This window comes from Gadus morhua, chromosome 4 (assembly GCF_902167405.1).
Source record: "Gadus morhua chromosome 4, gadMor3.0, whole genome shotgun sequence".
Lineage (NCBI taxonomy): Eukaryota > Metazoa > Chordata > Actinopteri > Gadiformes > Gadidae > Gadus > Gadus morhua.
In genome coordinates, this window is record NC_044051.1 from 10,470,350 (window position 1) to 10,497,523 (window position 27,174).

The 27,174-nt window shown below is 46.6% G+C and overlaps 1 protein-coding gene across 1 annotated transcript; it reads left to right on the forward strand.

Annotated features, from left to right (window-relative positions):
- Positions 1-1,795: 1,795 nt before the first annotated feature.
- Positions 1,796-26,211, forward strand: trabd2a (TraB domain containing 2A). Its single transcript, XM_030355189.1, has 4 exons — positions 1,796-2,545; positions 4,070-4,630; positions 24,449-24,595; positions 25,904-26,211. Exons 1-4 carry the CDS (start codon positions 2,444-2,446, stop codon positions 26,162-26,164), a joined length of 1,071 nt encoding a protein of 356 aa, XP_030211049.1. The 5' UTR covers positions 1,796-2,443; the 3' UTR covers positions 26,165-26,211.
- Positions 26,212-27,174: the final 963 nt, after the last annotated feature.

Here is a 27,174-nt window from a genome sequence, read left to right on the forward strand (position 1 = left end):
TTTACGAATAAATCTGTGTTCTACAGCAGCCTCATGATCCTTCTCATGAGAGACAGCACGGGATGCTGTGTTGTGTGTAAGTATTTATAGGATGGCTCGCTTACAATAACTAGGGGGATAATGGAAATAAATAACAGGTGTGTGTGTGTGTGTGTGTGTGTGTGTGTGTGTGTGTGTGTGTGTGTGTGTGTGTGTGTGTGTGTGTGTGTGTATGTGTTTGTGTGTGCGTGTGTGTGTGGGTCTCACCAACGTGTGTGTTCTTAACTTGACCCAGAACGGAAATCGAAACGGAAAAAGAGCACTTCTCTTTCCTTTCTTCTTTCATTTATTTTAATCTCTTCATGGATCCATTATTCCCTTTTGGTTTTTCCTAAGGCGTTCTTTTATTTTTCCATTGCTCTATTAGTTTCCTTCTCCGTCTGCACTGGACTCCACCTGTGTGATTCATCAGTCTTTTCTCTCCACTAGGTGGGGCTGTACTATGTTGGTTTTGGAAGTTCTCTCTACAAAAACATGCAGTAGCACACCTGCACACGCTCACAAACAGAGGGGGGACACGGTGAGCATGGGCCTAATGGCATGAATAACGAGAAAAAGGTCCAGAAAGTCCCCGATACCATTACGAATTTGGCCTATCCTAGTTTTTTCTCAGGCTATTAAAGTAACTTTTATTGTGAATTTGAAAAACACAAACACTGCGTCAATGTGATCCTGTGCATTCCATATCCCCATCCATGGGATCTTAGTCCATAACTCAAAACTACGTATTTTAATCCGGGCCATGAGCGCTGAGATTGGCTAAAGGCTTTGTAGCCTTAATGTAGCCTATACCTTCTGAAGTTTTATTGGCGGCCAACAAACTAAAACAAGACCCCGTGACTGTGTCAACAATCCCTGTTCTATTGACACAGACGTCGGACAACATCAACATGTGTTTACTGTCCCGTACGTGTGAACAAGGCTGCGGGCCGTGGGGAGCATAGATCCGCGGCGCATAGAACGGCCTCTCTTGGCGAGGGCTGAAAGGGGGACTCCGTCTGAAAAGGGTGGAGGGTCGATCTATTGTTTCTAATTCTGGGTTCAGAGACCCGGGGCGCTGTTGTAGTGTGTTTTATTTCTCATGTTAATTTCACCAGTTTGTAAGGCATTAATTATAAAAGCTTGATAATCCTGAGATCTCTGTTGGCACCATTGGATGGCCCGCAGCCCTGCTGTGCGGCTGCGTAAAGTGGTAGTCACACTGATAATGGGTCTGGGGAAGAAACAACAGTAGCCCGTCAATCAAACGATGGTTAATCGTGACTAGAAATAAAAAATACTAAATGATGGGGGAAAAGTCTCAGTTCGACCAATTGGTCTTAGTTGTTCGCGGGTTAGTTATTTCATTACTAAATTGCATTTATTGATCGATTTCTCAGGGCGTCTAATACTCAAGCGTTTTGCACCACAGGTGGTGCGATGCTTAATGAGATTATTGCTCTGTGTGTGTGTGTGTGTGTGTGTGTGTGTGTGTGTGTGTGTGTGTGTGTGTGTGTGTGTGTGTGTGTGTGTGTGTGTGTGTGTGTGTGTGTGTGTGTGTGCGCGCGCGCGCGCGGTGGGGGGGGAGGGTGTGTGTGCGTCTGTGTGTTGGTGTGTGTCTGTTTGTGTGTTTACGTGCGCGTGTACGTGTATACATTTGTGTGTGTGTGTGTGTGTGTGTGTGTGTGTGTGTGTGTGTGTGTGTGTGTGTGTGTGTGTGTGTGTGTGTGTGTGTGTGTTTGTCTAGGGGGAGGGGGAGAACCTAGGGGGGTAGTTAGAGAGAAGTTGTGTCGTGTCCCAAAGAGATGCTCGCAGTGTCGAGCATCTCATTGACTACATTGACTCCGCCAGGCGCTCACATACAGATCCAGTGGTGTAGGAGACTAGTGCTTTTTTCTTTCATGGAAATCATAAATGATTGTAAATTACGCGTTATCTCATTTATAATTGTTGGACACGAAATCATAGTGGGCCTACCGGCAAATAACTGTAAAAAGTGATTTGCTCCGGGTTTGTGCGCGCCAGGGTTACTTCAACGTGGACCTGTTGCGCGTTTGCTTCAGTAGCCGAGTTTGCTGGGCTGTGAGCTGGACTTCACTGGACTAAATTGCGTCAGTGACTTGTGGAATCTAGCGGGATCTGATGGTTTAACGCTGTTTAACAACCGCAGCGCCGCCTGCCAGAACACCTCGGAGTGCGGGGCAACAACACCGGATGATGTCTTATCATCTTAAATGACTTTTTCTCCCCTTTACTCTCGCTTTTAAAACAACTTTCCAAGCTTATCCCGTCGCTGATTCCAACATGACATGGTTCAATTTGCCAGGTCGGGAATTGATTGACTTCTAGGGCTATTTGAGTGTGCGTGGACATGGACCAGCCGCAACCTTCAGTGGTTTAAGCAGCGCTCGCCCGGGGAGCTACGATGCGGGCTCTGGGAGCCTTCCTTCAGTCCTGCCTCGTCCTGCTGATCCGGGCCGATCACTGGAGGCTCAAGGACTCCGCCAACTGCGAGCTGAATAGGAAAGTGAGTAGACAAAAAAAGAGAGACATCCACACCTGGACTGTGTTGTCGTTTATCACTGCGCAACACTCCGTTTAGAAGTTGGCATTGTTGGTTGTTTTTTTGTCATTTATTTATTATTCATTGGGTGAATATTTGTGCGCATGATTATTTAACATAAGCTTCGTAAACAATTGGTCTCGGTAGGTAGGCCTATACCTATTTGGTGAATGGATTTTCTGGTATAAGGCGATTCTTCATGTGTTTTTGACTATGTCTGACCACATTTCAAGCCAAGCCTACTGCTGTCATCAAGCGTATAATATTCTCATGATTAGGCCCATGTATTATCAGGGTCATGAAACAATCTTTGAATGTTATATATCTTTCTCTTTGTTTTTTTCATCATGGCGAAATCAGGCTTGAGACGCTATTTGAGACAACTAATATAAAGGGCACATTTGACCAAATCCTCTCCGAAGTACCAACTTACTTTTGGGTGGAATATGTGTTTGTGTCTTTCCATAGACACTGGCATTATTGGCTGTATTGTTGTTGACACTTGAGTCCTAAGGGCCCTATTAATCGGTCATTACCAGTCAGTTAGCAGACTGACCAATAAACATCCATTTGAAAAATTGGCACTGGGGTGCACAGTTTATTGGGTGCCAGACGGGCCTGCTGCAGCTTTCACGCTGTTAGTTCATTCCAACAGTGGGTAACATAAGCCGACAAAACGTGAGATTTGTATGTCCCATGCCTACCTTTAGATAAAAACATGTATTTACCAGGGTCGATGAACCATTATTAACCTATTCTGGACATGCCTCTAGAAGTTAAAGGAAAACGCCAAATGTTCTGTCAATTGAGCGGTTCTATTCAGAATTCACCACGGTACGACCAGAAGGGAAGTTCGCTGGGTTAGCATTTGCATTACCGCTTCCAGTCACTTGCAAGGTTACAGTAGCCTATGACCCATTCATGTGAGGGGAATTCACTTTTTTTTAGCGTTCGAACGATTTCCAATGTGTTCCGAATATTGCAATCATATTATCAGCTGCTTCTGGCACGGGAGTCCAAAATGAAGGGTAACCTGATAATCACAACGCTGAAAAATAATCCCGAAATATCGGTGATAATAACTGGCCCTCGTTTTGAAAACGCGACTTTTAAGTTCCCAATGGGAATCTTTGAAAGTAATTAAAAGTGAACCCCTTACATGACAGGGAGCTAGGCTATTTTTACCCAGCGAGTCACTGGGAGAGCAAATGCAAACCAAGCATACTCATCTTCCGGATGCCCAACGACGAATTCTTGGTTTAAAAAACATGTCTGAATCCGAGAAAGACAAGCAAACGCCAATTTACACATGTATCTGCATATTCCTTTAATGTCATTTTAATGATCACTTTTAAAATATCAAATTTCATTCAACACAAATATTATCTTCTGCTTGCCGGCCACTCATCTTTCCTCCATCAACTCCCCATCACCAACTCCTCCATGCCTCGCGCCATGTTTCCCTAACATCCTCCTCTCTTTCCCCAGCAAACCGACCTCAACTCCTTCCTCTGGACCATCAAGCGTGACCCCCCTTCCTACTTCTACGGCACCATCCACGTGCCCTACACCCGCGTGTGGGACTTCATCCCCGAGAACTCCAAGCAGGCCTTCCAGGAGAGCAACATTGTGTACTTTGAGCTGGACCTCACCGACCCCTACACCATCTCGGCTCTGACCAGCTGCCAGCTGCTGCCGCAGGGGGAGAACCTCCAGGACGTCCTGCCCCGGGACATCTACAGGCGTCTCAAGAGGCACCTGGAGTACGTGAAGCTCATGATGCCCTCGTGGATGACGCCAGACCAACGGGGGAAGGGCCTGTACGCCGACTACCTGTTCAACGCCATCGCGGGCAACTGGGAGCGCAAGCGGCCCGTGTGGGTGATGCTGATGGTGAACTCGCTGACGGAGGCCGACATCAAGACGCGGGGCGTGCCCGTGCTGGACCTCTACCTGGCCCAGGAGGCGGAACGGATGAGGAAGAGGACAGGCGCGGTGGAGAAGGTGGAGGAGCAGTGCCACCCGCTCAACGGACTCAATTTCTCACAGGTGGGTGTTCGTTTATAGAATAATAAAACTGCATAAAGATGCCAGGCCAGGTGCTGACCAGACAGTAACCTGCTGTGAACCTGAATCTGTGTGTGCGTGTGTGCGTGCATGTGTGGAGTTTTGTTGTTTTCTTGCTGGTTGGTGTTGGTTTAGGTGTATATTCAAGGTCTTTCCAGTGACACTGGTGTCTTCTATGGTGCTCCAGCCACACTGGTTAAAAAAGAAAAGAAAAATATATGTACCGTATATGTGCCAGTTCAACCTCCCACTCGTTCTCACCCTGAGGTTTTCAAGCCTCTGAGTGACCAGACCCAAAACAAACAGCGGGCATTCCAGTCAAGTGGGTTTTGGAAAGATGTCATGAAACACAGTGTGTTTTTCAATAGAAATTCGTTCATGAAAATCTGTACTTTTTCGGTGGGTCTGACAAGCAGTTGGCCTAGGGTCTGATCCCTGCTTAGTGCTGTCCTAGATAAACATGGGGTTTTGGCAAGGTCGTTAGATGTAGTGCTGGCAGTGGCCTTTTTAAACATTTAAATGGGATTTGAACACGACCAAAGTGTAGTTTGAACTGTTTTTACAGTCCAGGTGACACCCCATCATTTGCTATAGAAATCTGATGGCGTCGTTACGCCCTGCTTTCTATGAGAGGGATGATTTACCTTTCTTCATACCGGCTATACCGTTGTTTACTGATGAAATATAGGAACATTTGTGTTGAATATTGAACATTTGTATAATTTAGTAAAATCAGATATGTGAAATGTGAAAAAATATTTTTTCAAGAAAAGGTGAGAAACTTTGATATCTTAGTCTGAATTGCTGACAGCTTCCAGCCTCCACTATTTGGCGACGTGTATGAAGGAAATTGAGCCAAATATTTGGATTCGATTTATGTTTTGCGCATGGTTTAGTGTTTGACTTTCTCTTCCATCAACAGCCTGTTCTAAGACTTCATTCCCCATGCCAGGCAGGTACTCGCAAACAGACCCAATGCAGAGTTGATCTAAAAAACAGGTCTAATTTTAATTAAAATCAGACGTGATCGGTCGACTGATCAATACTTAACCGGCCCGCCTAGTACGCACGCATTTCCCCCGCGAACAGAGGCCCATGGTTCCACTCTCCTTTCTGTTTCCCTCTGGTAGCTGATCCCTCCGCTGAGTGGTGCAGGAGAGAGAGGCGTGGTGGTGGAGTAATCAGCTGTACAAACACTCAGTCGTGCTTCTGCACTGGGGAAACTGCACAACCCCACCCCCCCATCCCAAAAAAATGGATCCTAATGACTCAAAAAAGAGAGAGGAACCTTGTTCCTCAGACTTTAATTCCCTGTATCGGTCGGCCCGTGAGCCAGGCAGAACTTTTTTCGCAAATTACCCCCGGCGCTGGTTTCAAAGGCATGCAGTCGCTATGAAATCATGTCGTGTATTATTGTGGAATTAATGCTCCTGCTGGCCGGTAGCTGAAGAGGAGGGGGGGATTACACTTGACCATTTACGCTTACCCCTCGAAGCTTTAAATTGTTGTTATTATAAAGCTCCTCCACCCAAAACAGCACTCCTGTCTGGCTGGCTTGCAGCTTTCTCTCCTTATCCCCCCCACACCCCTACTCGTTCGATAGAAGAGGTGTTGTGGCCCCGGTTGGCACAGGATGTACAGTGTTTACGCACAAATGTTGAAATAGTGTTGCTCTGCACTTGCATATGGTTGCCGATTCAGACTTTGATTAGTGCATGTGCATATTCTAGTATTTTTTGGGGTTAAATACCGACGGCGATATTAAGGGGGCATACACGGTAAACGAGAAGTCAAAGACCTACCTTCAAATTAATTATGTGCGAAAAAGCCCACCACTTCAATGTGTTACAGAAATCTTTTCCCTCAAAGCATCTTTGTTAAACCACGGCAAGCCACTGGAAACCAAGCCGACCTCCACTATATAACCTCTCCTGTGATCGACCAAAGACCCAATGGAGCCGTTGAGTGCTTCTTGGCCGGACACTAAGTACCGCCTCTGACATCTATCTAAAAAAAACGTGTGGAAGTGTCTATTGATGTGTCTAGACCGAACCACGGCGCTCAGTTCAGAGTCCCCCTTTTTCTTTATAGGCTCATTTAAAGGGTGGCATTCAAACCAGAGAACCTCTTTTTACTCGGGGGGGGGGGGGGGGGGGGGGGGGGGGGGGGGGGGTCTCCATTGCCACGCCGGAAAGGCATGGCTGCACCTCATTCTAACCCCCTCCTCCCTTCCCCTTTCTCTCTTTGACAAGCCGGCTCAGCCTGCCCCATTACACTAAGTGAGCTGGGTTTGAGGACCACAATGGCTTCACGGAGGACTGCTTTTCTCTGTCTCTGGTTGTTGGAAAAAGGGGAGAGAAAAAAAAAAGGAAAAAAGCCTGCGATGAGTACATTCCACTCTTTAATGGAGCGGACTTGCTAATGACAGCGTTGTGTTGTTTTTTTCTCTCTTCTTTTCTTTCTTTTCCTCCCATCATTGGGAGTAATGGTGCGTGGGGAGGTGATGAATGCTGGGTTTTCTGTGGAGCTTTGCGATGCGGGAAGAGGACGGAATGTTTGGATAGGGAGAGAGAGAGAGAGAGGAGAGAGACAGACAGACAGACAGGGAGAGAGAGATGGAGAAGGTAGGGTTGAGATCGGTGAAGCTACTCATCCCCAGGAAGGATGGACTGGCAGTGACACTGTTTTGCATTTAAGGGGTCATGAAGTCACTGTGTGTGTGTGTGTGTGTGCGTGTGTATGTGTTGGATGGGGGTAGGGGGGGGGTATTGTTAGGTTTCATGAACTTAGAAGCAGTGGGGCGATTCCTGTTCAATCATGGAAAGTTTACACTAAGTCTAAACTATCGGTCGTATGTTAAACAGAGGGTCATGTGACGAACCAACAGGAGGTCTCATGTTAAAGTATCAAATCGCATGGATATCAATGTCTACATGATAAGAGGTAACAATAGTATTTTTTTTCTCACGATTATTCCGTTTGTAATGATACCAAAGGACATTTCCTACCACTATCGTATGCTGGGCCAGTTGTACTGATCCGGCAATGGGAAACTGGCCAATGTCTTCATTCAGTTTGTCGGCTGTTTCCTTTGCCTTTTTTCTTCCTGGTCACACATAGACCCAGGAGGACTCTCGGGGAACATATTGAACGTGACAGACCCTGTCAGAACGCGTGAACATCTTTCCCTGCCGTTGCCATCACAGTAATGACCGCCGAATGTGTCGGTTACGTAACCCCGCAAGAGTGGAGGTTTGAAAGTTGGAAGGGAAAGTACGATGGCTGTCCTTATTTTCCTCACGCAGGGAATACAGCCACTGTCCTGGGCCGATCTATAGGCACTGTCCTGGGCCTATGTATAGGCACTGTCCTGGGCCGATCTACATTTACATTTAGGGCATTTAGCAAACGCTTTTATCCAAAACGACTTACAATAAGTACATTTATCATAAGAAGTGCATCAATATATCGCTGTCGGTACAGAAAGGATGTTCATAGAACCAAGTGCAAGTACCACAAACGCCAGGTCAATCAATTCCCCGTGTTACAGCCATGATAGCAGCTACTGCAGTTGATACACAGTTAAGTACTACAATACAATACAATACAATACAATACAATACAATACAATACAATACAGTGTACAATGGTGGCCAGAAGGGGGAGGGTGGCTATGCAGAGTCGAGGTGGACTCTGAGCAGGTGAGTCTTGAGTCTTTTTCGGAAGATAGTGAGCGATCTATAGGTACTGTACTAGGCTTATAGGCACTGTCCTGGGCCTATAGGCACTGTCTTGGGCCAATCTATAGGCACTGTCCTTGGCCTATAGCCACCGTCCTGGAACTATAGGCACTGTCCTGGGCCTATAGGCCGGCACTGTCATAGGCCTTTAGGCACTGTTCTAGGCCTATATAAGCTGTTCTGGGCCTATATAAACTGTCCTGGGCCTACAGGCACTGTTCTAGGCCTATAGGTATTGTTCTGAGCCTATATAAACTGTCCTGGGCCTATAGGAGGTTCTGGGCCTATAATTGTAATGTCATCACACAGGCATTAATTCAATTAGATCCTATTTTACCCGCTGGAGAAGGTTAGATGTTTATTGGATACGTTTTTCCACGCCACAGACTTGGCCGCCGCTGAGAGCACGCTGAACATAGTGGTGGAGAATGGGAGTCTGTAAAGACTCAATGTGGTCACAAACGAGAGCAGGTGCTGATATATGTATTTTTTACTGCATCGTTCTATCAGAAGGAATTTTACCTAACTTAATATTTGTCCTTGATTTAAATAGGACTTGTTGAAGTGCCTTCTTCTTATACATTGCTCTTGACATACGTTTACATTATTGCCGGATAAAAAGGGCCTTGGAGCTTGAACCGATATCCTTTCATAAATGCTTTGAGTAAAATCAATCATTTAATTGAATGTAAGCAGTGGTATAATGGGACTTTAAAGAGGGATTGTTGGCGTTAAGTAAGACCCTCTAATACAATGTTAGTATGAACTTTTTGGTATGCCTATTCCCTGGAAAATATGATTTGTCTGGTTCCAGACCGCTCTATTTCTATCCGCTCTTCGTTATGGATTGATTAGAGGGCCCGGAAATAAAGGAACGTTCGCTTTTCATTAGAAAGAAAGTGGGATGGGTTGAGTTTTATTCTTCCCCATAATGCAGTTTGTGTGGATCAGCCACTGAGTTAAAGGCGATCCAAGATAATGTACAGTGTATCATACAGCAATACCTTGTAAAGCCATTGAGGCAAAATATTTGATTTATTCTCCCTTTAATGTTTCTTCACTATGTTAACCTGTGTGTGTGTGGTCAGCAATTCTAACATTGTCTTTCATCGCGTCGCATGCACCTTTGCATCCCTTTTGGCTGCCGGACGCATTTAAACGCATAGCCCTCCCACAGTGCCACTAAATTGATATCATGTGGATTTAATGGTGTTGCTCTGGGATGTCTCCAGGGGCAAAACTATAGGTTTGTTCTTCTCCACATTCAGGGCCTAGTAGGGACTCTGATACCAGTGCCTGGTTTCCATCTCTCTGTTGACCAAACAGACCAAGCCGCCCGTATAAGATGTCGGGCATTCCCCCAGGCACTTCCTGTGCATCCGACCAGATAGGTTATAGTCTAGGATCTAATGCTCCGACCCCCCCATGCACATAAAATACAATTCAACGGTTTGGTATTTTCAGGTAGGTAGATATTTTGCAAGTTGATAACCTTTGAATGATTGGGATTACTTTGTGTACTGAATATCTTCCTTGTATCTTGTCGATCATGGAACACTTCTGTTTCCGTTGCACCACAGCTACTGTGTCTTGTGTGTTGTTAACGTGGCTCCATTTTTTAGGGTCTCCATCAATGTGTGGTGCTTTTTCCATTCATCTTAACAGCCCGGTATTTTATTTGACAGCGAAGTTGACTGGGCAGGAAATACCGCAATAACCATAAAAAAAAGTCTCTTCAAACACTTTCCATTCATACATGCGCAATAAATGTGATTGTTAAAAAGGAAGTCGTCGAAAGAAGAATACTTTAACAAGGTTTCCATGTTAAAGGTTAAATGTTTAACACTTAAAGGGCCGGATATATAACTGTAATCATTCGAGTTCCATCAGGTTGGCTTAACATAATACACCAAAATGTAATCAAGCATAAGGAACTACAAAATAACTACAAAAATGGATGAGAGTCATCGAGGTGCCGAGAGGTGGACGATCCCCCACAGTGCTGAGGGTGTCCAGCTCTTACAGGCTTACCCTGGGCCCCGGGGCAGGCTAACTTTAGACTACATCTCCACCAGAGATCTAACTGTCTTTCTCTCACCAACTCCTCTAGCTCTTTAAAACATGGGCAGTCTAGGAAGCCTTGTTGTGTGTGCGTGTGTGTGTGTGTGTGCGTGTGTATGCGTGTGCGTGTGTGTGTCAGTGGAATAGAGAATGTGGCTGCCCTGCAGTCATCGGATACTAATATTATATATTTTCTTCAAAAAGTAACTCTCTTGCCAAGTCACTAGCTAGTCACCTTGGTAAAAAAGTCTGATCCCCTACTTTCCCTGATATGTCAGTGTCTATTTTAAAGTTGACCAGCGCCAGTTGTTTGAAGTGAGAAAACCTTCCCAGACTGCCACTACTGCCACTTTCATTGAATACCTGTGACTCAAAGCTTTGCACCACTCTATTTCTCCAGCCACTTCAAAAGGATATTACAGCACCTGGCCTGAAAACAGACCTTTCTGGTGCCGTCGGTGTCTTCACAGTACAGTAGAGAACAAAGAGGTGTCTGGACACATATATAGACCGTGACGTGGCCAATGTTCACAGGAGCTGTGTTGTTAGGCAGGGATGTCTCTGTCTCTTGTCCAGAATATATTGGAGACAGCACGACAGGGCCTTGTTTTGCGCAGTGCTCAGGCCTCGGGGTCTGAGACCGGTACTATCCAGCTTTGAATTGGATTGAAGAGGATTTTGAGCGATGAGAGGAGAGGATGGAAGGTTATAGTATTGGGAGTCTTGGATTTGAGCCTAACCCTAACCCCCATCCCTAACCCTAACCCTAACCCTTACAAACACACAATGAAGGTATTTAGCTTGTTACTGAAAGTGCCAAAGTGTCAAAGTGCAAAGCAAATGTGCAAACAAGAAAAGGTGCAATTGTCCCGTTACACAGAAGATGGGATATTTAGCAGAAACACCTTTTCCGGTTTGAATCGAACATTGAGCCTTTTCCCGTGAGTAATAAACCCCCTATTTGGCCCTAAACTCTCAGGACGGACGTATGGCATTTGGGGATAAAGCCCCTGGCTCCCTCGCCAGTCACATGCTAATCGACCCCTGATTGGCCGTAGCTTAGTAACGACCCCCCCTCCCGCCCCTGCCATGCACGACAAAACCCGGCACATGATGGGCAGCTAACACATTGTAATGAGAATCGTAATGACTATTAATGAGCATACATTAGCTTTAAGGAGGCACCACAGTGACACCGCAGTGCGGGTTTGGTCATATACACTGCTGTGTTATGGGATTGATGCTAACTGCAAAGACGACTCAAAGCTACAATTCCCTCAGCTCCGCGCACATACCGCTGAGCTAATGATCAGTTAAGCTAACTGTTGGAGTTGCGGGTGGAAAACTGCGTGCTCAAGTGAACGAGGCAGTTGGAAGGCAGCAGTGCCTAGAATATCTCAAATTTAATCTTCATGCGTATTTACAGAGCAATCTTTTTCGCTCGAATGATGATGTGATATACACGTTATTGTTAATGAGAGATAAAGAAAATGAATGGTATTTAGTTGTAATTAGTCGCCAGTGCTAAGTTTAAGTTTAATTCGGTGTGCTTTTAGGATGCATTTCAGTCTCTTCCAAGATCCAATTTATTTTTTAAATGGGAGTATTTTTTGTGTTCATGTATTTTGGTTGGGTCTTTTTCTTTTCCTTTAAAGTCTATCCTATATCAAAGCATTCTGGCTTTCATCATAATCTACTAAGTTTATACGTAACATTGTTCTTGACATATACACAGGTATAATTTCAAACATTGCATGGGGCTTGTCATCACCGTGGCATTACAGATTATTTAGTATATTTCAATAGACAAACATATTTCTCAAGAACACAAACCCACAGTAACGCAGTATCCTGCTAGCCTCGTCAAAGTGAGTGAAAGAGATTCAATGTTTTCGAGCCTTCCTGAATCTCACATGTGCTCACCACATACGACTGTTGGCGGTTTTCCCGTGATATGTTGACACGAAACAGAGATTTGTGAGCGCTATCTTCGGAGTTGCTTGGATGACTAACATAAATGTTTCCGAAACATGGGCCGACATTTCTTCCGCTCAGGAGATGAATTTCAAATTAGCGTGCCACGTTTTTAGTTTTTTCTCAGCTGTGACAAAGCTGTGACCCCCCCCCCACACACACACACACACACACACACACTCATCAGTTTGGAACCTAAAGTCATCTTCATGTTGCGTTTGTACTAAGAAACGTTCTACACAAGGGCTTCCACTGTATTCCTCCAATACAAAATTAAGTACTATGTAGATATTGACAGACTGGCAATCTTTTATGACCGCTGGCTACGTTTTCAGTAGTGGTGGCCAGCAATTCCCGGCCAAAAGCTATTTTCTGCCAGCACATCTAATTCTTCATGACACATGTTTTTGACACAATAGATACCCCCATAGCCAAGTTGAGTTACGTTTATTTATGTAGATCTCAAAGTCAGTTACATTTCTGACGGCCCTCGTTGGCCCTGGGTTTAGCATCGGAAAGTGAAGCTAGAACGATTGCGGGCACCGTGAGGTCAATAACAGTTGTCTTTTACAGAGGGAATGTAATCCGTGTACATGGGCAAAATATGTTTCTACCGTGCCTTTTAAACTGAGCATGTCATCCTGGATAATCTGTGACGACTAAACGCTCGGCCTACAATTCTTATTAAAAAAAGAAATGCTACCAAACCATCTTAGGTCTGGCATGAATCATGCTAGTTAAGTTCTGAGCGCGACATAGCCCCCTGCTCTAGCGGCCTGCGGTGGTCACTCTCGAGATAAGATCGCATCGGCTGGGACTTGGTGGTGATTAATAGTGGGCGGGTCTTGGATGAGTGACAGATCTTGGTCCGGACACCACTGGGAATGTGATGGTCGGATGCTCAGACTTGTTTTTTGCATTCGAAAAGACGAGGGAGAGAGAGAGAGAGAGAGAGAGAGAGAGAGAGAGAGAGAGAGAGAGAGAGAGAGAGAGAGAGAGAGAGAGAGAGAGAGAGAGAGAGAGAGAGAGAGAGAGAGAGAGAGAGAGAGAGAGAGAGAGAGAGAGAGAGAGAGAGAGAGAGCGAGCTGTACTTCATACTCATAGCATACACACAATAGTAAACGTGTGTGCATGCTTTTAATAAATGAGATGAGCTCATATAAAATGTTCTGATTTCTGAATTGCAGCATTATTTGTGTGTTTATAAAGCATTATTAACACATTGTAAACAGTTTTTAAATGATTAACTTATGCTTTAAACGTTATCTAATGTACCATTATCAAAGATCTGCAGGAATAGCTTAATAATGAGTATTAATCTGTGAACAATCCTTTATAAATTAGCAATTCACCATTGACTACTAATGCTTAAAAGTTGCAGTTAGTCCAAAGGGCTACCAACCATTGTAATGTGATGTTTGTTTGTTTTTAAACGTGCTGTCTGCAGATGCCACTAAACACGCTTGCGTTTTGTGTACCCATCTATAAACATCTTGTTTGTGTATGTGGTCAGGGATCTTTTTCTCTCCTTCCCTCTCTCCTTCCGCTCTTCTCCCGTCTCCTCCTTTGCCACGAGTATCTATCTCTGTCCCCTTGTCTGTGTGTCCTCTTTCTACTGTCTAAATATATGTATTTTTCCTGTATCTGGTTGAGTATAATGCTTATTTCGGCACTAAGCGCGGCGTGTACATATCACAGAGCCTAAGAGTTTACAGTAAATGTTAAACGCAACAAGTGGTTACAACTAGACCCGGACTGCACAGTCACTGAAAAATAAACTTATTTCAAAAGATTTTGAAATACACTCAAGAGTGTATTTTATGAGATTCAGTTTATCCTTTATTTGCATGAAGATTACTTAGACAAAAGCTATAAACTAAAACTGAATTTAATATTAAGTGGAAAATTAGAAATTTAAAAGACAATGATAAAAAAAATACTTTAAAACATTTTCACTTCATCCTCTCCTCCCATCTACATAAGAGGTGATGAAGGAGTGCTTTTTATTTTCTTACGGCTCAACATTCCTGGCGGCGGTCCACTTGTCCAGTGGGGCAGTAGCGGCCCCCTGGGTGCAGCGGGGGCCTATACTGATGCCAGTGTTAGGGAGATTGTTATTTACAAGACCTGTAATGGATCTGTCCACATAGGAAGTCCATTAGCGACCTTTAGAAGCCTGGGAAGATGGAAAAGTCGACCTCTGTGGTCTTTAGCGTGTGCGTCTGTGTGTGTTCGAGTCGGGTGTGTGCGTGTGTGAGTTGAAGTGTGTGTGTGCGTGTGTGTGTGTCAGACATTTGCCTACACGTCTCTATGTGCACACGTCTCTGTGTTTGAGTGTGTGTCGGTCTGTCTGGGTGTCTGTGTGTTTATGTTTCGGTGTGTCTGTGTCTCTGTGTGTGCGTGTCTGTGTGTGAGTGTCTGTGTGTGCGTCTGTGTGTGTCTCTGCAGTGCATTGAAATATGAGGCTTTCCATGGAGGGCAGAGGTCAAGTCCCAGCTCTGTTTTATGTCCTGAGGTGGACAGTCAAGCAGGGACTAGTGTAAACATTTCATGGCATACCTGTGTGTGTGTGTGTGTGTGTGTGTGTGTGTGTGTGTGTGTGTGTGTGTGTGTGTGTGTGTGTGTGTGTGTGTGTGTGTGTGTGTGTGTGTGTGTGTGTGTGTGTGTATGCGTGACTATTTGTGTGTTTGTGTGCATGTGTGTGTGTGTATAACACGGGCCGGAGGAAATCTGAAAAAGCTAAAGGGAAATGCTGATTCAATTTCTTACATGGCGTATTGCTTTAATCTCAGTTTTCTTACTTTTATTTATATGTATCCCATCAAAAACAAACAGATACATCTTGTCAAATTCCTCGAGGAAACACACACACTCACACATCGACACATTCACGTCCCTTCCCCTTACTCAGTGTAACAAGTTACAAGTTACTTTCTCTTAAGTAATCTCCAACAAACCTCAATAAAACCAACACTGTCTACACATCCCTCTTCTCTTTCTTCCCAACCGACGCTGAGCCCCTAGCGCCGCGAGCAGCAGCTAGCTGCAACAGCTCCTGTACGAGTCTACTGTGTTCCCCTCACAAGGCAGCGCTAGGTTCGAGTCCTCTCCTGACCCGGGTTCACCACCGTCTCCTGGACGTTAACACGCCGTTACTACGGCGACGGACAGCAATGGAGATGGATGGGTGTTTTTCCTGGTGGCTCCCTCACTCGTGTTTTCCACTGTGCCCCCCACACACACACACACACACTACCCCCCATTGAGATTGATGGACACAGAGAGACTGGATGGAGGCTGTTTTTGGGGGGTTCCTGTTCCTATGTGTGTGTGATATTTCTCTTCACACCGCCTAGGTAAATATGAATGCATACACGTCTGTTTGTTTTATAATTCCCCTTCGTGTAGGTGGGTTCCAAACCCAGTGTTGCGGTGAGTGTGAGAGAGACGAAAAGTTCGAGAGCCAAGTGCGTGTGTGCAGTACACTTCTGTGGTCACTGCCAGTTAAAACACCCATTTGCATCACAGGACCAAACAACACACTTTCTCCCTGACAATGCGTGACTCGCATACGAATCACGCATAAGTCCTACCACCCCTTGGGTCTACCGTAAAGAGATAGGCCATGGAAGGTGAGCACTGCCTTCGAGCAAAGGGTGCCAGAGGTTAAAACCATTAATTAGCGGAGAGGCAGTCAGACAGAGCAGTCTTGAGACGGCCGGTCGAAGGCTCATCAGAAGTGTGTTTAGTGCGGTACGTTAATCCCGACCTCTGTGTATAATGGGTAGTTGTGTTGGCGTGTGTGTATCTGATGGGAGAAGGGTGATGGCGGTTGTGGACGGGGAGGTTTTGATGGTGTTTGGGTTGGTGGTGATGGATTGGGGTGGGAGGTATGGGGGGGGAGGAGAGGGAGGGTTTTTTTGGGAGCCAGGACAGAGTGGGGTTTTTGAGAAGTTGACGTTTCAATCACCACAACCCCCCCCGCCCCAAACACACACCGATTTTCACACGCACACACACACACACACACACACACACACGCACACACACACACACACACACACACACACACACACACACACACACACACACACACACACACACACACACACACACACACACACACACACACACCTCCAGCCATGGTTTTGAGGCTGATTCCCTGTGACAGCCTAAATGTTTGGCTGCGTCCGGGCAGCGAGGTAAACGCAGCCCGCAAGAATGTTTTCACAAGAGTGAGCGAGAGAGAGCGAGGGAGAGAGGGAGAGAGAGAGAGTGAGAGAGAGAGAGAGAGAGAGAGGGGGGGGGGGAGAGGGGTTAGAGACAAGGTGGGATTTTTGACAACAGGCAGATAAGACAGCGATGCACTGACCAAAAGTGTTTGTGTGTGTGTCTGTGTCTGTGTTTGTGTGTGTGCGCTTGAGTGTGCACCTATTTATGGATGCCGCTGTAATTTGGAGTTGCAGCGGCCTCCAGAACGGGCCCGTTGATGACATCACGTGTGGGCCTTGGGTCATTGTGCCGTCCAGAAACAATGATTGACCCGTCCGCGATCAAAGGAAACAGGATACACAAATTAAACCGTAGCGGAACGGATTTTAACTTTCCAAGAAAAAAAGAAAGCAAGCGAAAAAGGAGATTTATTTTTTGGAAACAAAGCTATAGGGGCCGAGGTTTTCTCTCTTTTTGTGGCCTGGCTTCGGTCCTACAGAAACACCCTGGTTCTGCTAAACCCGAGCCCACTCCCCTGCGCCTCTCTCTCTCTCTGTCTTTCTTTTCTCTCTCTCGTTTTCTGATTGACTCCTCTACCTCTTCTCTTCTTCTTTTTTTCTGTGCCCGTATCCTAATCTCTGACCCTCTCCCCGCCCCCACCTCCGCCGTCCCGTCTCTTGCCATCCCCGTGCGTCAATCAATTTGTCATACGAGGATGTCTGACACGACCGGCTTCCTCCTCCTCTTTATCCCGTTTTGGAAAATGAATAAAGCTGTGTGTGTTCAAAGGATGCGCTTGGCTTTGAGCTCAGCAGAGTCCCTGCTAATCCACCTTCATCACGAACACACATACGCCAGCACACGCACACACACACCCTTGCACGCACACACACACACACACACACACACACACACACACACACACACACACACACACACACACACACACACACACACACACACACACACACACACACAAGGCAGACGTGTCATTAGTGCCCTGCAGGAATGCAGGGGTCACTTGTTAATAGACCTGGGTGATAGAGAGGATGTATAGATCAGCAAGCGAGAGAGGGAGGGAGGGAGGGAGGGAGGGAGGGAGGGAGGGAGGGAGGGAGGGAAGGAGGAGAGAGACATATAGGGCTTGGGCATGGTGACGGCACGTGGCAATGACCGCATCCATTTCGGATGTAGGGGAGAATATTATTGTCATTGTTGGTATTGGTGATTGTTGACATTGTTGGGTTTGAAACTTCCAGAGAGAGAGGTGCAGAGAGATGCAGGGGGAGTGGGGGGGAGGAGGAGTGAGAGGGAGAAGGAGTGGGAGGGAGTGAGGTGAAGTGGGAGAGAGGTAGAGTGGGAGAGAGGGAGGAGGAGAGGGAGAGAGGGAGGTGTGAGAGAAGAGAGGGAGGTTCCGTGAGAGTGCATCCGGGCTGGATGGCTGGTGGATTGAGTGAAATCATGCATAGATTAATAAATTGTTCCATTAGTAGATTGATATTTAAAAAGAAAACACTCCTAGATTAATGGATGATAGATAAATAAATGGATGGATGAATTGATGGATGGCTGAGTCGAGGACTGAAAGAAAACAACTTAAAGAAGGACAGAAAGGAAGATAGACTTCACACTAGCCGTTCAGCGACATGTGTGTTTTTGTGTGTGTGCGTGTGTGTGTGCGTGTGTGTGTGTGTGTGTGTGTGTGTGTGTGTGTGTGTGTGTGTGTGTGTTTCATCTGTGTACGTGTGTTTCTGTGTGAATGTGTGTCTTAAGTTCTAAATGTTAAATGGTGGGTTTCAACAAGAAAATGAAAGCTCACTTGTTCAATAGTGAGATATGTATTTGTGTTTGTGGGTGCGTGTGTCTGTGCGTAGGGGTAAAGGGTAGGGAGTGTTTTTTCCAATTCCTACACCAATTAGCAAACGTCGACAAAGAAGCAGTCACCAGCAAAACAGAATTTTTTTAAAGTCTGTCTAAATCAACTCAAACAAAACCTTATTAAAACAAGTCAAACAAATCCAAAATGATCACTCTGTAGTACATGTATTTCTAAATTGCATGTTTGGAACATTGGCAGGGGATTATTTAAGCACAATGTCCTCCCACATGGTACGATGGAGCCAGTGTTGGTAACAAAACAAAAGCTCAATGAAACACTGCTAGCTTCTAAAGCGAGCAGTGTTGCTTATTACCAAACCGATTTTTCTCTTTTGAGACCAACATATTTATCTCTTTCTAAATGAAAACCAAACAAACTAACTTTTCATACCGAAGAGTAAATTAATAAAATGAACAGAGCAGTTAGAAAAAAATCAGATACACCTCTTACATTCATAATTTTAACCAACATCCACTGAATGCAATTGGATTCATTTTCAGACGTGGTTTGTAGATTCAGATTCAGAAGGTAATACATGGCCATGTATCTTACTGCCTGACTCGTGCCTGATTAAACGACACCGCCCCCGCACACAGCCCTAGCCCCCCGGAGCTGCAGGGTGAGTGAATGAGGAGAGGGGATGAATATGCACTCAGAGGTCATTCATTAGGGCTCTCTCTAAAAGCTGGGCAGAAGTTCAGCTTGGATCCCCTGTGCCATACACACTGATTTTGTGTGACTGAGGTTGTGTGTCAGGGCTGACTGCCCTGCCTTATATTTCACTGTTATCTCTCTCGCTCTATCTCTCTCGCTCTCTCTCTCTCTCTCTCTCTCTCTCTCTCTCTCTCTCTCTCTCTCTCTCTCTCTCTCTCTCTCTCTCTCTCTCTCTCTGTCTCTCTCTCTCTCTCTCTCTGTCTCTCTGTCTCTCTCTCTGTCTCTCTGTCTCTCTCTCTGTCTCTGTCTCTGTCTCTGTCTCTGTCTCTGTCTCTCGGTCTCGGTCTCGGTCTGTCTCTGTCTCTCTCTCTGTCTCACTCTCTCTCTCTCTCGGTCTCGATCTCGGTCTCTGTCTCTGTCTCTCTCTCTCTCTCTCTCTCTCTCTCTCTCTCTCTCTCTCTCTCTCTCTCTCTCTCTCTCTCTCTCTCTCTCTCTCTCTCGGTCTCTGTCTCTTTTTCTCTTTCTCTCTCTCTCTTGGTCTCTGTCTCTCTGTCTCTCTGTCTCTCTCTCTCTCTCTCTCTCTTTCTCTGTCTCTGTCTCTCGGTCTTGGTCTCGGTCTGTCTCTCTCTCTCTCTCTCTCTCTCTCTCTCTCTCTCTCTCTCTCTCTCTCTCTCTCTCTCTCTCTCTCTCTCTCTCTCTTTCTCTCTCTCTCCCTCCCACCGTCCCATCTCTTTGCCTCATTAATTTTTTTAATCAGTCTGAAATTGTTTGAGAATGTTTAGCACATGCTCATGTTTGTGCCGGTGCGTTCACACGCAAGCATGCTTGTGTTTATGTGTGCGTGTGTGGGAGAGAGAGAGTGTTTTAGTGATAACATCTCTGAGTCAGGGGAAGAGCAGGATCTGTTGGAAGTCTTATTGGATATTTGGGGGACGGCCAAGACAAATTAAATTGGCCGCAAGCAAGCACGCGTGTGTGTGTTCGTGTGTGTGTGTTCGTGTGTGTGTGTGTGTGTGTGTGTGTGTGTGTGTGTGTGTGTGTGTGTGTGTGTGTGTGTGTGTGTGTGTGTGTGTGTGTGTGTGTGTATAGGAGTGTGTAGCTATGTGGTGCGCATCTGTCAGTCCATTTGCATATCTGTCCGTATGTCTCATCTTCCGAATATTTCTTTTATAGCATTACATAAATATTATTTAGTGTCTCGAATTACCAAACTGTGCTGACTGACGAAATACGTGTATGGGAGCGTAATAGAATGTATACACAGTTTTTACATAAGAGGGTTTGAAGCGAAAATATCTGACATACATTCATAAGGATGGATCAGTTGGTTAAGACGGTGGTGAGAACGGGATCGATTATAATAATAATAATATACCATTAACGATGCAAAGCTACCTAGGAAAGAACATATCTTCTTAGTTAATTGGTTTTCTTTCTGAGCGGCTGCATTTGTTGTTCTACCTTTGTCATCTTGTGACGTGACAGAGGGGAGAGAGGGAGGCGGAGCCAATGAGCAGTGGTTTGTGGGTTCATGTCCCGTAAACAACTGCTGATTCAAATAGAAGTGGGATTTCCCCTTTAATACATGTACACTTGACATTTGTTCAAGCATTCGTGGGGACGGTGCATTTTGTGTTTTTTAAGCATTTTGAAACTCCAACTCAACTCAGAGAACTCAGTGAGGAGGCAAGAGGGAGGGGGGGAGGTGGGGGAGATAGATGGATAGAGAGTGTGTGGGGGGGAGGGGGGATGGGTGTTTTTCAGCAGAGTGCCTGAAACACTCGAAAACGCCACATGTGGGAACCTGTGTGCACTGTGCAGTGATGTTTGCTCGGAGCTGCACACACACACACACACACACACACACACACACACACACACACACACACACACACACACACACACACACACACACACACACACACACACACACAGCGATCCTACTCCATCTCACCAAGAGGGAGACATTTCCATCACAAAGGACAATTATTGACTTTCATTGGTTCCGCTTGCTTTGATATCAGTGAGGGGTGTGTGTGTGATTGGGAGTGAGTGCAATGGTGCGTGGGTCTGTGTGTGCATGTTTGAAAGTGATGGCCGATGTTGTGCGTTAGTGAGTGTATGGGAACATTTTGGGAGAGACAACTTATATTGTGTTTGTTTTCGCTTAGTAAACGTGCATGTGTGTGTGTGTGTGTGCGTGTGCATTCACGCATGTGTGCGGGTGTGGGTCCGGCATGCATGTGCATGTGTATGTGCGTGTGTGTGTGTGTGTGTGTATACGTGCATGTGCGTGCCTGTGCATGGCATGGGTGCTTGCACGTGTGTGTGCCTGTGTGCACGACGTTCATGAAAGTGTGTTTCTGCATGCATGTGCTTGCGTGCGTGCGTGTGTATGTGCGTGCGTGTGAGCCTATGTGTGTGTGTGTGTGTGAGCCTATGTGTGTGTGTGTGTGTGTGTGTGTGTGTGTGTGTGTGTGTGTGTGTGCCGGCCAAGGGAGGACAGGCTGCCGCGCTGATAAAAGGAGCCCATGTGAGAGAATGCACCCGGTGACCCCCCCCCCCCCCCCTGCCCACCCCGACCCCCACCCTGCCGCGCCCCCCTCTGCCGCTCCTTTCTCCTTTCTCCTGTCCCTTCATCTCGGCCCTCTCCCGCACTGCCTTCCCCTTTCAACTCACTTCACTCCATTTTCACCCATGTCGGTTCTCTTTCTATCCCCAAAAACCTCCCTCTTTTCTCTCTTATGCTCCCCCCCCCCCCCCCCTCCACCCCCCTCTCCCTTTTATGACTGATCCTAACCCTGCCCCCCCCCCCCCCCCCCCCCTCCCCAACCTCTCTTGCCCCCCCCCCCCCCCCCCCCCCCCCCTCATACGGCCATAATTTAGGGTCTGAAAGGGTTTCTCCTGCGAGTGGACGGAGAGAGGGACGGAGGGAGAGAGGGCTTAGAGTGGGAGCAGTGAGAGAGAGAGGGAAAGTTGATGGGGTGCGGCCCCCCGAAGATAGGGCCTTCCCTCTCCAACGCACATATGTGACAGTGTGTTGTTTCTTCTTCTTCTTCTTCTTCTGGGGGTCCGGGAGAGGGGGTGGGGGGGGGGGGGGTGACTGAAGGGAGGCGATAGGCTAATTTGCGTGGCATGAAGAGTGGCGCGGCCCCCTTTCATATGCAGAGCGCCACTTTGAAGCAGCGGCCGATGAAAGCCTGAGAAGGGAGAGCAGAGAGGCTGAACCAGGGGAGGGGGGGGGGGGGGGGGGGTCTTTGTCCCCTGACAAGAAGGCATCTGCTTCACCTCGCCTCTCCTCTCTCTCCTCTCTCCTGACTCTCCTCACTCTTTCCTTCTCTCTCCTCAATCTTCTCTCTCTCTCTCTCTTCTCTGCCTCTCTCTCTCGCTCTCTCTCTCCATTCCGCTCCATGCCGCTGTGAGAGAGAGGAGAAGAGAAAGAGAGAAGAGAGAAGAGAGAGGGCGAGAGAGAGAGAGGAGGAGAGAACGAGGAGAGAGAGAGAGACAGAGAGAGGAGGAGAGAAAGAGGAGAGAGAGAGAAGAGAGAGAGAGAGGGAGAGAGAGAGAGAGAGAGAGAGAGAGAGAGAGAGAGAGAGAGAGAGAGAGAGAGAGAGAGAGAGAGAGAGAGTGTGAGAGAGGAGAGAGAGAGAGAGAGAGAGAGAGAGAGAGAGAGAGAGAGAGAGAGAGAGAGTGCACACGCACACACACACACAAACACATACATGCACACGTATGTGAGTGCGTGTGTGCTGTGCGATCATAGATGGGTGACTCACCGGCTACCCCATCTCGTAGCACTTGATGATATGACACTCTCCCGGGACAGGGGGTCCTACGTTGGGGGACAGGGGGTCCTACAGTGGGGGACAGGGGGTCCTCTATACACTTTAAACTAAAGGTGACGGGTGTGCGTTCAACAGGATGTCAAAGCGAACCGTTTCTCGCCCACTGTCTGGCGCTGAGATCGGTACGGGTACCGGCGAAGTAGCTGCGGTAGGGGAGCTGTTTGTTTGAACTATAGATGAACCGCCTGTTTCAGCTCACGTGCAAACACTTTTACAGTTGACAAAATGACAGTTCTAGGAGGTAGTATTTTAGGACTAGTGAAAAATGACAGGGCTCATTCTGAGATCATCATCATGTTTTTATAGAATCACTGATGTTTCAATAACGCTAGGTGCAATTACAGACGGAAAACAGACGCAGTCTATCACGTGGTATTGTTGAGCAATTGCAGGCAAGGTGGAGGGGGAGTTGTTGTTCAGAACCGTTTTTTTCTTTTGTATATCAGGGATTCAGCACTATGAACCTACGGACTTGATTGTTTTGCTGCATAACACACTTTCCTGCATGCCCAGGGAAGGTTTGCCCAACATGTGCAATCATTCCATGTAATTTAATGTAATCTTGTTCATGGTTAATTTCAAAGAGAGAGATCAAGTGGGCTATCGAAAGATATCAACAAAAACCTCCTTCCAAAACAAGTCCTTATCTCTTATGTGTTTCTCAATGCGGTACAAGCACAATCTCACCAGAGCAGGGCACGCTTAGGAAAGAATTTTTAAGTGGTAATTGGACGTGTTAAAATCTGATCTTTTAACAGGGCGGGCAGGTTTGGGCCTTCTGACTCGCCGTAGAACAGGCTGTCATTTCAACAGATGACACTCATTTCTATAATTGGCAGGTTGTTAAATTGTTCTCTGGGCAGTGGATCGCGTTTCGGTGTGTGTTTTTTTGCCCCGCTATTTATTTCATGCATCCTCGACTCCCCACAGCTGCAAACCATCAAGGTCCCGCTTTTGTATTCATCAAAGGAAAAAGTGTAAGAATTGAAAAGAAAGCAATGAAAATTGTAAAGAATGAAAATCGTCCACTGCGGTGAATAAAAGTACATTCATATTTTGTTCTTTCAGCATGGATGCTTTCTTACAAAGTGACTTGCATGAAGTAGCTCGAACAAATCTTTCAGTGCTGAGAAACGCCCCTTCGAAAAGACAACTGGACAATGTGCAGGTTAGCTTTAGGGATCAGAAATACAATTATTTATTAATAAAATAAATTACGTATTAGTTATACTGGGAGCAGTTACACTAAAGATCACATATCAAACAGCTTTCCTCAGCTGCACATCAAAAACAACATTCGACTCAACAGAGACTTTATCGCATGTTTGATGATCACAAATCGGGAAGAAAATGTAATGTTCCCCTGAAGACGTCTGTTTTCAACATTCCGTCCTTAAACACAGCTAACCTAATATGGGCGCTCTTTCCTGTGCAGGTGATCTTTGCGCTGAACCAGACCCTGCTGCAGCAGGAGTCCCTGCGCGCCGGCAGCCTGCAGGTGCCCTACACCACCGATGACCTCATCAAGCACTACAACTGTGGAGACCTCAACTCCATCATCTTCAACCACGACACCTCCCAGGTTGGAGCACCCCCCGCCTCCCTCACACTCCCCCTCACGCTCCCCTTACCCTAACCCTGACCCTAACAATTCACTAGTCGGCACACGTTTATCGCTAGCATTGCACCAGTCTGCAGGCACATCTATGACTTAGTTTGTGTTTTGATGGATTGTCGCGCAGGGAGGAGATAGTGGAGGCCTTATTGCTCAGGAAGGCTTACAGATAAGATAGACTGCAGACGTTTTGGGGGTTGAACCCAGAGCACTGGGAGTCAAACACCCTAGCTCACCCCAACCAGTAGTCTAACACCACAAGATTGCCCTGTACACCGTGCCCCCCCCCCCCCCCCCCCCCCCCCCCCCCCAAACCCCAACCCAGTGTTCAGCTCCTCTCTGTTTCAGTCCAATCTGTTCCATTCTATTCTACTCTATTCTACTCTATTGTGCTCCCAGTGGTATACCTTAAGCTACCTTTCTCACTGGTTAATAAGCCAAGAGTCGCGGTGACCCCGCGACATGTCCAGTGTCCAAGTGACACAACCCTTGACCTTTTTGCCCTGACCTTTGACCCCCTTGCAAAGCCCCACTCCTCGCTTCAGGACATCCTGTGTGGTTGTGTCCTTGTCTCTACAGCTTCACCAGTTTATTTTTTTCCATCTCTAATGCATCATTCCTCTGTCTCCCAGAGGAATGGAAGATGGGAAGATATGGAAGAATGACTGCTGTTCTCCTTCCTTCCTGTTTCTGTGATCATCGTAACCTCACCCACACCCTTAACCTTGTCTCCCCCTTTCACCACTTAATGGAGGTGCCTCCCCTCACACCCACCTCCTCTTCCTCCTCCCTCTCAGCCCACATCTCCCAAGCCTCTGGGGATCTTCATCCTCTTCCTCGTTATTTTAGATTGAACTTTCAAATTAAAAGCGCTGCGCATCCCGGCAGGATGTAGGGCCCCTTGATTGGTTTATGATTGGTGAACTGACGGGCCACCTCCCAAATGCCCGTCGGCCTGGCCCACTCCGCTGCTCTCCGCGTTGAATTAAACTTAGCAATTAATTAATTACTAAGCCCTGTTGAAAAGAATGACGTCCCCTTTTCTCAGCACCCCGTATTGAAAACGAGTTCTCGTGGCTATTTTAAGTGTCGATAAACAGACAAACAAACGCACGTCGTCAGTCGTAATCACCTGATCAAACCTAAAACCCAAAGTAAAAACATCATCCTAACCTCTGCCTCCTTTCCCCTATCCACTCCTCCTCCCCCCCCCCCCCCCACCCCCACCACCCCCACCCCACTCACCATCCCCCCTTTTGGCCCCCCCAACCAAAGGTGCCCAACTTCAACAACGTGACGCTGCCGCCCAGCGAGCAGGTCACGGCCCAGGAGATCGACAGCTACTTCCGGCAGGAGCTCATCTACAAGAGGAACGAGAGGATGGGCCGCCGGGTGCGGGCCATGATGGAGGAGCACCCCGACAAGAGCTTCTTCTTCGCCTTCGGAGCAGGTGGGTTCACTGGGGGACCGCGTGGGGGGACTTTTATTTTGAAGTCGTGCCTTTTCTTTGCCTTTTCTCAAAGGAAGACGGAATGACGTAAATGTGTGACGCAATGGAGGAAATCTCTGTGAAATTCGACGACGTGTAGAATGGGGTGTTTTAGAAAGGTGTTACAACTTTTTATGATATTGAATTGCAAAAATTCAAATCGTTTGAAAAGTACAAATGTCAGAAAGACAATCGAAATGAGTGCAAATGAATGGGTAAAAGAGAAGAAATTAAACCGATAACATCGCTCCTTGTATGAGGTAGATGAAATGGACCGACAGAGAGACACAGACAGACGTCTGAGTAAAACAAGTGTAGAGTGTCAGAGAACCTGGGAAGACGTAGAGAGTCTCAATTAAGACAGACGGCAGAGCGGGGAACAAAGAGAGACATGGGTGTAGACAGACGGAGTGAGGAGTCCCCCTCCTTCCAGGGGCTCCTCATGTCTCCCGGGCCCCTCGCACAACAATGCCCTGAGCCAGGAGGGCCCCCGGGGTCGCCCGTTTGATCAGCGGTGTGTGAGGATTCACCCCCTCCTCTGTGACTCATCCAGCGTCTCTTCCCATAGATGAGGAAGATGACTGTAATAATATGGTTAGTAAATAATACAAATAATAATGTTGACAAAGTACTGGAGCATCTCATGCATAACATCGCAACATTAAAAGAAAAGCGTTATTAAGATATCCTTAATACTATAGAATAAGCATTGGACCAATTCAAGATGGCTACAAAACGTATATATTAGGGATGGGCAAAGCGATCCTTTTCCGGGAATCAGTTCTTTCAGTTCCGTTCACTTTCACGATTCGTTCGTTTGATTCGTTCGTTTGATTAGTTCGTTTGATTCCTTCGTTGAGTCAGATGGTCTGTTACTTCATTTGGCAGGGAATCGTAAATGATGGAATATATGTTAATCAACATGCATGTAGCCTACTACTTTCTAATATTCTGGCAAAATTACCCATGTTAAGTGTAAAGCACATACGTGCCTTTTTTTCATAAATATCCTTAATACATAATGGGGTGCCGTCAGAATTAAATGGCGCTAATAAGC